The 12,531-nt window shown below is 39.2% G+C and overlaps 1 protein-coding gene across 14 annotated transcripts in view; it reads left to right on the top strand.

The window, feature by feature from the left end:
- Positions 1 to 12,531, top strand: part of macf1 (microtubule actin crosslinking factor 1) — a 437,138-nt gene that overhangs the window by 150,581 nt on the left and 274,026 nt on the right. For all 14 annotated transcript variants that reach the window (XM_033045293.1, XM_033045299.1, XM_033045287.1 and 11 more), the window contains exon 2: positions 4,331 to 4,392. In XM_033045293.1, the coding sequence (XP_032901184.1) occupies positions 4,331 to 4,392 (62 nt within the window). The remainder of the gene's footprint in view (positions 1 to 4,330; positions 4,393 to 12,531) is intronic.

Raw genomic sequence — 12,531 nt, 5'->3', positions numbered from 1 at the left:
GGCAAGTTTATTTTTACACAGTGGGAGGTCGCTTCAGCTTGCATTTAGCTCGGGTTGTAAGCAGATGCTATAGCAATGCGTAAAATACATTTAAACTCATAAACAGGCAGGGAATAGTGGGTTGTGGCCCTTTTGCGGGCATACCGGATTAGTTAGATTAGCAGCATGGTCTTGTTCATAAACATCATGTTCATTGAACAACTGGGAACTTTTTCTAATAAATAAGGAATGTTAATCCTTTGGAATTTAGATTATTTGGCTTTTAGGTTTGCTGACTCCTTCAGATAATGAATTTGGTTCTGATTATCATTAATCAGTTTGCAACCTAAACAAGATCATATATAACTTATTCTACTGATCTGGTTACCAGGTTGGGCATTAAAACTATATGCTGGTGCCATTTTTCTGAAGAGAGCTTCCCTCATGAGGAATTTGGTGAGCTACCACCTGTCATACTGAGTTGGATGATAAGCCATGATCATATTGAATGGCGGTGCAGGCTCGAAGGGCCGAATGGCCTACTCCTACACCTATTTTCTATGCTTCTATGTTTCTATTATCCAAGTAATTTGGGTCAAGTCACTGCTCAGAATTTATACAATTGTGCAATTCAGCATGTTTGCAAGTTCTGTGTGTGGAGACTTCCATCAAGCTGTGCTTTGCTACTTTAAACCAGGTTAATTTATTTGTATTTCTACTTTATAGTTATTCTAATTTCATTATGGAAAAGCATAATTTGTGTTGCAAGAAGGCTTGGAAGGTTTCTCTCGTCAAATACTCAACACATGAATGATTGACACGAGAAATCTAGGACATACTGAAATAGAAACGTGCAAGATCACAATCTTGTGCCAGAAGTTTGAGAAATTGTCTTTTAATTAATAAAGTAATCCTGCCAAATGTATATGAATTATTAGGTTTGGGGCGAAATGCAGGAAAATGGTTTGACTTTTGATTTGCTGTGTGTAAGACTCTTCGATCTAGTAGTTGAACCTCATTTTTAAATACAAATTAGTTTTCATATGCAGAATTAAAAAGATTATATCTTTTTATCATATCATATTTAAAACATTAGATTTGAATCACATTGGGAAATTCTGATTGTATATACAGCATGATCCAAACTAATTACTGAATTTTTTAATTTGTTTTGCATGTGATTGTTAAATAGAAATATCACTCACTGGGATTTGCTTCTTGACCAAGTCAAGAATCCATATTGCTGGATTTTTGGAAAACTTTGTAGGTTAAGCACTTATCTCTGCTGCGAGCAATAACACAAGTTATGGAAGCGAAATCTCTGAGGAGTTATATATGCATGTTACTGCTTTGTGCACTTAGAGCAGCAAACAGACAATGAACTTCTACTAGATATTTCAAAATGTTTTAAGTAACATTGATTATAATCAATAGTTCTTTATCATCACGTATACAGACATACAGTGACATTTTTTTTTAATTACATACAATGCAGTAAAATATAGCCAAATCTAAGCACACATTACTACAAAGGGCATAGAAACACCCCACTGAGGCCACATGCATGTCACCAGGTTTTGCCGCCATTTTCAAAGTCCAGTCCGGCCACACGCTTGGTCCTCTGGAGTGGCGCCCTATCTAGGTGAGCCCCTGGCTGCTGCAGGGCCTCCAGCCGTTGCCTCCATCCGGGGTAGTCCCTCTCCTCACCCGGCCATCTTCAGCCTTTGTGTCCCAGAGGCGCCCCCACAGACGACCTTGAGGGCGTGGAAGGCACGACTCTGGTGCACTCTCTTACTGGCCCTTGCTGTTCTGTCCGCCATCAGCAGCTCTCTCCATGCTCCTTTCCTGTGCTCTGGTGCCACAGTCCTCTGGAGGCGAGCAGAGGCTGGGCTCAGCGACCACACAGTTCCCTCAATAGGCTGCGGCCCACCTGGTCCTGTCTTCTGGCCGTGTGGGAAAATACAAGGGCCTTTGTGTTTTTAAGTATGTACTGAAGATGGTGATCCTAAGTGAGAAGGTTGGGATACAAGTGGCCATTTGTTTTACCACACAGTTCGTATTCGGTTGAGTGAACTGTAGTCTAGTGAAGGAGCTACAATATCTTGTATATGGCAGTTTAATTCCTACATTCAAGTTCCTGTCCTCAAATTTTCTGTCATGTAATTTGTTCAACTCTGTGCTTCAGAATGAGAGTTTAAGATGGGAGGGGAAAGAATATTCTGGTTACAAATCGTACAGATGCAAAATAAAACTTCTATTCTGTCTTAAAGCTGTCGCTTTGATTTTAACCAGAGAGCACTTTAACAGTATTGGTTTGAAATTTCTGACACCAGACATTGTTAATTAAAGTCACATTTGTTTCTGGCAATAAATTACTGATGAACCTTGTCAATTAGGATTAACATTATTTATTATGGAGACCCCCTAGAAATAAAAATATAATGGGCTCTAATTCTCAATTATAATCAGAACATTGTGCAAAACGGCATTTTATTTAGAGCAAACCAATGTATATGATGGTCTTGGAAGGAAAATAATTGACCAGAAGTGGAAAGTCTATTATCTCATATTTTGCTGGATCTACTGTGTAATTCCAGCATTTATACTTTTAAATTTTTTTTTTTTTAAATTAGAAGTACAGTAAATTACAGTAATACACATCACATATATCTTATTACATTTGTTGTACTACTTCATTTTTCGAGCTTTAAAAATGATAGAAATAAAAGAAGGAAGGAAAGTGAGCAAGCGTCGTGAAGGTGCAGGAAAGTGTTGGGAAAAGAAAGCCCCTTAGAGAAGAAGTTAGAGAAGGAAGTAAAGAAAGGAAATAGACCCTAAAAAAGAAAAAAAAAAAAAGGAGAAACAATCGCTCTATTATTACACAAAACTCCGCAAAAAAGGATATACCAACCGTGTTTTGTTTTTTTACCCCCCGTTACCAGATCCTGGTACCATTTATTTTTTAAATTACTATTGCACCTTATGCTTGTAATAGTTCCATAAATGCAGACCACGTCTTTTGGACGTGGTCTGCTTTGCCTGCTAGGAGGAGTCTCATCTCTTACAGGTGTAATGTTTCGAACATGTTTGAAATCCACATTTTTATTGTTGGTATTGGAGCATTTTTCCAGAATTTGAGTATAAGCTTTTTTCCCATTATTAGCCCGTAATTAAGTAAGTTCTTTTGAAACACGTTTAGTTCGGGGTTACCTTCCGTTATTCCTAAAATGATCCATTCTGCTTTTGGTACAAGTTTTATTTTAATTAATTTTGTGAAGATTTCAAATATTTAGTTCCAGAATTTTTGGATTTTTATACAAAAAACAAAAGAGTGCGCTATGGTAGCTTCTTGAGACTGACATTTATCACAAGTGGGTGAGACATTGGGGAAAAGTTTATTTATTTTAGTTTTTGAATAATATAGTCTATGTAATGTTTTGAATTGAATTAGAGTATGTCGTACGTTGATCGAGCATTTATGCACATATAATAAGTGTTTATCCCAGCTCTCTTTTGAAAATTTTATAGCTAGTTCTTGTTCCCAGTCTCTTCTAATACCATCAGTTGTAGGTATTTCTATATTTAAAATAGTATTGTATAAGTATGATATTAGATTTGCTGATTCAGCCTTTGTCTTCATTGCTTCATCCAATAAGTCTGGAGGCATGTTATGATAGTCTTTTGTGTATTTTTTCAGATAGTCACGGATTTGAAGATATTTAAAATATTGATTATTTCTCAAATTGTATTTCAGTTGTAGTTGTTTTCAGTTTTCCACTATTCACAATATTTTGTTCCTTTTTTTATAGGCATCTCTTAAAATGTAGTACACAATACAATACATAAAACATGTTCCCAATGTGGTTTTTCACTATTTCAGAATGCCATTCATCATTTAAGAAACTGACATTTTGTGTTAACTTGAGAATAGCTGTTTGAATGGAATATAAGGATTCTCAAAGTGGAGTATAAAACCAGGAACTGCAGATGCTGATTAACCAAAGAAGGCACCTAGTGCTGGAATATCTCAGCGGGTCAGGCAGTATCAGGAAAAGGGATGCTGCCAGACTCACTGACTTATTCCAGCACCTCGTGTCTGGAAATGTATTTATTTGGAGACCAGGGTTACACCCAAGCACAAAATTAATATGATACCTTTGTAAAAAAGGCTTGGTATAGATCTCCACTCTGACAAAGTTAATAATTCAGCAGATATTATTGATAACAATGAAGAGTTCCATTGCTTAACCTATGCAGATCTTAATTAATTTGATAAATTACATATCTGAATATATTTAAATGGAATATTTTAAAATTGTAAAATAACCTATTTTCTTATGTTTTTTTGCAGATGAGCGTGACAGAGTACAGAAAAAGACGTTCACAAAATGGATCAATAAACATCTAATAAAGGTACAGTTTAACTGGGAGGGGCCCAGTGCAAAAGGCTTTTATACCTGAAGCTGTTTTTCAACAGTAAATAACAGTGAAGGTGACACCGTTCATTTCTCTGTTAATTTTTGGGACACGTCTGGTAGCTTTCCACTTTTACTTTCAATTCTTTGTTTTTGCCTAATATTATTGTAGATCTATTTGTTGTCGAGAAAATTTTATAGCTCTATCATACATTGAATTTGCGGCGAAGATAGACACAAAATGCTGGAGTAACTCAGCGGGACAGGCAGCATCTCTGGAGATAAGGAATGGTTGTTTCGGGTCGAGACCCTTCTTCAGACTTTTGGCTGGAGGTTGGAAAGATTCGTGATAGACCTATACGAATGACTCATAATTGCCAGTTTTTCAGAAATTATTTTTAACAAGGCGTTGGCTTGTTTTGCAATGGAGATGCAGTTAGTCTGTTGATTGAAGAAAATTTGTTTTGATGTAACATCAAACAAAACCATGATCTTCTGATACAGAGTTGCGTTTAAGTCATCTCAAGTTGATTGTTTAAAAAGCATAAATTTATATGTAGGGTTCCTGGGAGGGTCTGACTTCTTGGATCATGTATGCTCTGAAAGGTCCTTATTTTCTTAATCAAATAATGAACATTTAATGTGGAATTAATGTATTGGAAAATGCTGTTTTTATTTAATTAATTTTATGGACTACCCAATCTGCTTTGCTAAATAAATGGTAGTTGAGTTATTGTATCGGAAGGCTTGTTGTTCTTTGCCTCTTTGTAAATATTCCTATTTTTGGACGTGCTTGGAAGCGACATTTATCATTCCATCTAATTCTCTAAATTTATACTAATTTCTATTACATTAGAGTCAGAAAACCATGTTATAGCTTTATAGAATTATGGTTAGGTCGCATTTGGAGTATTGCGTGCAGTTCTGGTCGGCACATCACAGGAAGGATGTGGAGAGTTTGGTGAGGGTGCAGACATGATTTATCAGAGTGCTGCATGGATTAGAGGGCATTAGTTACAAGGAGACCCTGGACAAACTTAGATAGTTTTCTCTGGAACATCAGAGTTTGAGGGGAGACCTGATAGAAGTATATAATATTGAGAGGCATGAGTAGGGTAGACAGTCAGAATGTTTTTCCCAGGGTGGCGATGTCAAAGACTCGAGGACATAGCTTCAAGGTGAGAGTGGCAAAGTTTAAAGAAGATGTGCAGTGCAAGTTTTCCATGGCCAGTGGGTGCCATGGAATGTGCTACCAGGGTGGTGGTGAGGCAGATACAATAGTGGTGTTTAAGAGGCTCTTAGATAGGCACATGGATATGCAGGGAACTGAGAGAAATGGATCGCACGCAGAAAGAGCATATTAGTTTGACGACATCATGGGATAATGTGCGCTGAAGGGCTTGATCCTGTTCTGTTCCATGTTCAATATGCATCGTTATTTACTGCCCATCTGAGAAATACACAAAGTCAATATTTATAGTTAAAGATAATGCATATCTCCAAAAGAAAATAATGAAATAAAATTGAGAACTGTGAAATAATTTCCAAACAATAACAAGTGGTTTTTCATCTTTTTTGTCATGGACTGTTTCGAAACAAGTGCTGATTCTGAAAGCACGTCATTAAATTATGTCCATCCTGCTGAACTAACGAAAGTGATCCACTTTTGTTCACTTGGATTTTTTTAACAGCAAGTTTTATTTGTGGAGCCATTTCAAATAATGGTCGTTTATCAAACATTTATAATGCACTAATTCTGAAGAGCAAGTGCAAATACTAGAAGTTTCCCTGACTAAATAAGACTCATTGATCCTTCTCTTGACTTTTCTTAGGTGGTCAGAAACTTTTCCTGATCAATGTTTTTAAGCAAGCATTGATATCCACACCTAATGTGACACAATTAAAAATCTAATTATCCTTGTGACATTCGGGCAGAGAGTCTTGAAATAGTTTTTACTTAGATTATTTTCTAAAAGTAATTGTTTATCATTCTCGTGCAGAAGTTATGTCAAGCAAGGGCTGAATCCTAATGTACTTCATCAGGCCCTAAATAGTTGTGTATCTCACCCTCCTCTAAATAGCCTTGCAGGCTGCTTCGTCTGATAACAATTCTGTGGTCACATGCTGCTTCAGTGGGATATAAGTATTGTAGGTATTTTAGGAAGGATTCATGGAGTGTCACAATTAAGCATTATAAGATAAATTGTGCAAATATCTCTTGTTGAGCTATGGAGTGTTCAAGCATTTTTTTGATGCTGTTATTATTAAGATTCTTCATAATTCTTCCTGTGGTTGATAGGGCAAAATGCTCCTCCCTTTCTCTGTCATAAATATAGAATGTGCTGTCAACAATCAAGTTCAGGCCATCCCCTGGTTACGAACCAATTCCATTTTTACTGACGTCCATAAGTTCATTTTGTCCACTTGTCAGCAAATGCACCAAATGACTCGATGCTTGTAACCATGCTTGTAATGAACGGTGTCGATGAGACCCCATTGGCATGAACATTTATTCATTGTCTTCCCCCGCCTAGTTACGATGGGACCAAGCAGGATGTCCCACTCTCTGTGGCTGGTTTGGAGGGGTTTGAAGTATCAGTGGCTGCTGTGTGTTTTTATAGAGTATCGTTGCACAAGTATCAATCGATGCGTTAACCTCCACAGCAACTTTCGAGTGGTCTCCCCCATGGAATTTAGCAAAGAGTTGAATTCCAGAGGGGAGATGTGAAAGAGGGAGAGAGAGCACTTTAACAATGACGTTATTTGATTATGGTGTTCCAGTCAAGCCTCAAAGTACCAGGCAACTGATTGAATTGATTAAAATATACACCATTGAAACATGCCCTTTGCCCCACCAAGTCCACGCTGACCATCGATCATCTGGTCACGCTACATCTATGTTATCCCACTTTCACATCCATTCCCTATACACTAGGGGCAATTCTACAGAGGTCAATTAACCCACAAATCTGCATGTCTTTGGGATGTATGAGGAAACTGGAGCACCTGGGGCAAACCCACATGGTCACAGAGAAACTCCACACAGGTGGCACCCAAGGTCAGGATTTAACCCAGGTCTCTGACAATGTGAGGCAGCAGCTGTGCCCTGTGCTGCCCTTAAATGGCCAATAAACATCTGCAGCAAACGTTTGCATCGAACTACCTTTGACACTCGCTGTCATTACCATTGCTGACCTCTCTAGCAATAACATTGTCATGGTTACCATTGACCAGAACGGCAACATGGCCAGCCATAGCAACATTGGATACAACAGAAGACACAAAGCAGGGTTTCGTTCAGTGAATGACTTTGTTTGTGAAATAGAAAGGCTGGCCATGATCGACAAGACCCAATTCAGAAGTATGATGGAATATTCTCCACTTGCCTGGGTGCATGCAAATCCAACAATACTCGAGAAGCTTGACACCATCCAGGACAGATCAGCAAGCTTGACCTGCACCCAATCCTGAATATTCACTCCACCATCACTGCCTCACCATGCCTGCGTTATGTACCATCTGTTTAAGGGACTGCAGTAACTTGCAGCACTACTACTCCTGTAGCACAGCCACCCAGACTTGCACTCTCAATCATCAAAGGATGAGGGAAGCTGTCAATCTGCAAGTTGCACATTGTCCAATCTTGGAAATATGTTGTTGACTGCTCATTAAGGTCCTAAATGCTGGAACACTCTATTCAGCAATGTTGATCAGAATTACAGCAACAGTTCACTAAGGTGGGTCACGCCCATATTCTCAGGCCAGATAAGTCTTGAGATATAAATATGGACCCTTACAGTGACCCCCATATCCCATCTTTGAATAAAACCAAGTTTATTCATGATCTCATTGATTGGTTCTCCAAGGAAAATGTTAATTTGAATTTTGTAGTTCTATATACAGTTCATGAAAGGCATGGTTTAATCAGAAACTAGTCTTCTAAATATTATTCATTTGTAGGATGTGGGCATTGCCCAGAGAAGGTTGCCATCATTTACTGCTATGTATGTCTGTAGTCCTTCTGGTCAGGAACTGTCCATGTAGGTTTGGAACTTCCATGATTTAAATTCATGACGGAAGAAGAGTAATTATATTTGCAGCAGAAAATAAAATGGTGAAGGAAGTCAGCGAGTTGGGCAGCATCTGTGGAGGGAAAGGGATAGATGACATTTCAGGTCAGGACCCTCCTATAGACTGATTTCTCTCCACAGATGCTGCCTGACTCACTGAGTCCCTCCACCAGTTTGTTTTTGTTTTAAGACTCCATAATATGCAGACTCTTACCACAATTATATTTGTAAATGATTTTAGTGTGATTCCTGCAGATGGCATTCTTCCCATGTGTCCACTGCTCTTGTTCTTATTGGCAATGATCAGTGTTGGGAATTGTTGCAGTCTCAATGGGAATTGTTGCAGTGCACAAACAACTGCTGTGTATTTTTCACACAGTACAAAGTACAATGTGTAGAGAGAGAACTGAAACCAAAAGTTTCCAAAATTCTCCTTTTGCTTTCACTTCTCTGCAACATCTCTGAACTATATTCACAAACAAATCAACATTGTTACCTCACTCTCACACAGATTGCCTTTGCTCTAGTGTAGAAACAAGGAACTGCAGATGCTGGTTTACACAAAAGGACACAAACTGCTGGAGTAACCCAACAGGTCGGGCAGCAGCTCTGGACAGTATGGAGAGGTGATGTTTCAGGTTGGGAACCTTTGTCGAACCAGAAGAAGGATCTCAACCCAAAATATTATCTATCTATGTTTAAAATGTCCCTTTTGTTTTTTCTCCCTCTTGTTCTCTCGCGCTCTCTCTCCCTAGTTGTACATACTAAACTATCAACCACAGCTCTGTGAATCTGAGTGATCTTGACAACTTTGACCACACCTAACATGTTATTGTCCCTTTGTCTTATCCTTCCACATCCTCGCAGAAACCTAAAAGTTTTCACTTTCCTACTTCGGTTGAAGGATTTGACCTAAACCATTGACTCTCTTTCCATAGTTGCTGTGACCTGCTTGAGTTCTATAAGCATTTTTTTAATTGTAATTTTTCAGTTACCTTTTCCCTTTAATTTTGCTTGCTGTACCTGATTTGACATGGAATTCAGTCGTCTCATCCACATTTCCGAATCTAGATTCTGTAGTGCTCACCACCAATGCATCAATTAAATTAGGGAGTTGCATAGTTGATTATCCTGTTTATCCAGTCTCAATTGTGGGCACTGTGCTGCTTATATAATTTACTGAATGATTCATTCATGTAAACATTCATTGACAAATATAGTAACAGATCTATCTCATTCATTCAACTCCAGTCACAAAAGGCAACCAAAAATTGCCCACCACTTGGAAACTCACAGAAGAAAATAATGTGACCACAGTGGCACAATGGTAGAGCTACTGCCCTACAGTGCCAGAGTTCGATCCTGACCACTGGTGCTGTCTGTGCAGAGTTGTATGTTCTTCCTGTGACCAGATTGGTTTTCTCCAGGACCTCTGGTATCCTTCCACGTTCCAAAGACTTGCATGTTGTGGGGTAATTGGCTTCTGTAAATTGCCCCTAGTAAATAGGATGTGAAAGTGGGATAACATAGAACTAGTGTACGGGTGGTTCATGGTCGGCGTGGACTCAGTGGTATCTCTATACTAAAGTGCTGTGTCTCTATACCAAACTAAACATTTTGAGCTTTACAAATGTTACACGTGGGTTATATATCTGCCTGCACATTATTTAAGAATTTGCCTTTGGGAGTTTGTCCTTTAGAACGCTGATGCTCAATGCATGTTTGATTTTATGAGCTCCTGCAGCACACTATGAGTGCAATATTTTGAATAATCCAAGAACATTTGTTTCTGGTGCAGTTGCAGGCAAATAAATTGTATTCCAAATCTGATTAGGTATAATTTGGAGAACGGGATTAGGCTACATATGGTCAGAAATAGCAAACAAAACAATTCAGTTTCCTATGTGCTTCAGTTTAGAGTCCTAAAGTTTACAGATACAGCAAGGTAACAGGCCCTTCGGCCCACTGAGTCCATGCCGACCAGCGATCCCTGCGCACGAGCACTACCCTACACACACTAGGGACAATCTACCATCTTTACCGAAACCAATTAATCCTCAAAACTGTATGTCTTTGGAGTGTGGGAGAAAACCAGAGCACCCGGAGAAAACCCCCAAACTCCATACGGATAACACCCATCATCAGGATGGAACCCGGGTCTGTGGCGCTGCAAGGCCACAACTCTACTGTTGTGCCACCCTAATTTAAAAAAAAAAATGTAATGTCCCATCAACGGTATTTGTATGAAAAATGTTCAGAACTTGCATTTGCCACAAAATGATATCCACAATGCCAACCTCTTGCTCCCCTTAAAAAATAGAAATCAGATAAACTTGGTGTAAGGGTGATTATAATTACATTTTAAAAGTAACCCAAAAAATACTGGGAGCTATATTATCTCTGCCTAAATGCAGGTCTTGAGATTAAGATTTCAAAGCAGAAACATGGAGATTGCTGTTTTTGCTGGCAGACACCTTGCAGTGTTGGCTGATCCACTTTGATTTTCACATGTGGTAGCTGATGAGTTCCTGTTTGTGACTACTGTTGCATGATGCTTGGTTTACAGGCGTGCGTATATGCATCAGCCAGGTTGTTGATGCAGATCACACTGATATGCTGTCCTGACCGAGAAGCACTCTGATGTACACAGGAGAGATACCACCCTCATCTGACATTAGGCTTTGAAGTAGTTTCTCAGAATAATCATAGATGAGGATCTTTAGTTTAGTTTAGAGATACAGCACGGAAACAGGCCCTTCGGCCCACCGCGCCGACACATTAACACTACTCTACACACACCACTATCCTACATGATTTACATTTTTTACATTTACCAAGCCAATTTACCTACATACCTGTACATTTTTGGAGTGTGGGAGGAAACTGAAGATCTCGGAGAAAACCCACGCAGGTTACGGGGAGAATGTACACACTCCATACAGACAGCACCCATAGTCGCGATCGAACCCGGGTCTCTGGCACTGTAAGGCAGCAACTCGACCTCTGCGCCACTGTGCCGCCCAGATCTGTAGGGTCACATGGCACAGAACCAGGCTCGATCATCCCACTCTGTCCATACTGGTCAGCAAGCACCCATTTCAAAATTAACTTCCTAACATGCACGTTTTTGGGATGTGGGGAGGAAACCAAAGTGCCTAAGAATATCCCACACAGCGATGGGAAGAACATGCAAATTCAGCATATAGCACCCGAGATCCAGATTGAGCCTAGGTCACTTAACCTGTGAGGAAGTAGCTCTACTAACTGTGCCACTGTGCCTCTTTATCTAGCGTTTTGTATGTGATGGGTAAATTAGTTTTCTTCTGTTGTATGAAATGAAAATTGGTCTTTTTTTCTCAAACGTTGTGGAATGCATTATAAATTTGTGCAATCAACTGTGTTTAAGAATGCAAAATAAAAACGGCATTTTTGGCGAATGAGACTTGTTTTCATTGTGCAGCGATTTCTTCAAATATGCACAGTTAATCTTTACATAGAAACATAGAAGCATAGAAACATAGAAAATAGGTGCAGGAGTAGGCCATTCGGCCCTTCGAGCCTGCACCGCCATTCAATATGATCATGGCTGATCATCCAACTCAGTATCCCGCACCTGCCTTCTCTCCATACCCCCTGATCCCTTTAGCCACAAGGGCCACATCTAACTCCCTCTTAAATATAGCCAATGAACTGGCCTCAACTACCTTCTGTGGCAGAGAGTTCCAGAGATTCACCACTCTCTGTGTGAAAAATGTTTTTCTCATCTCACTTAATGTATGATGAAATTGGTGTTTGTATTGTACACTTGCTGAGTGAATAATATTCACACTATCCCAAAGAATCTTAAAGCATGGATGAATAAGATTGGTGAGATAGTGTGTAGTTTATCTCTTAAATCTATGCATTTCACAATATTCAATGAGAAAACTAATGCTGTGATAATTTTTTTTTCAAATTGTTGGCTTTAGGATGTTGTCATCGCTTGTGTTTAGTTTAGAGGTACAGTGTGGAAACAGGCCCTTCGGCCCACCGAGTCCATGTCAGCCAGCGATCCCAGTACACTTACA

The sequence above is a fragment of the Amblyraja radiata genome, chromosome 27 (assembly GCF_010909765.2).
Source record: "Amblyraja radiata isolate CabotCenter1 chromosome 27, sAmbRad1.1.pri, whole genome shotgun sequence".
Taxonomy (NCBI): Eukaryota; Metazoa; Chordata; class Chondrichthyes; order Rajiformes; family Rajidae; genus Amblyraja; species Amblyraja radiata.
This window is presented reverse-complemented; position numbering and strand designations above follow the sequence as displayed.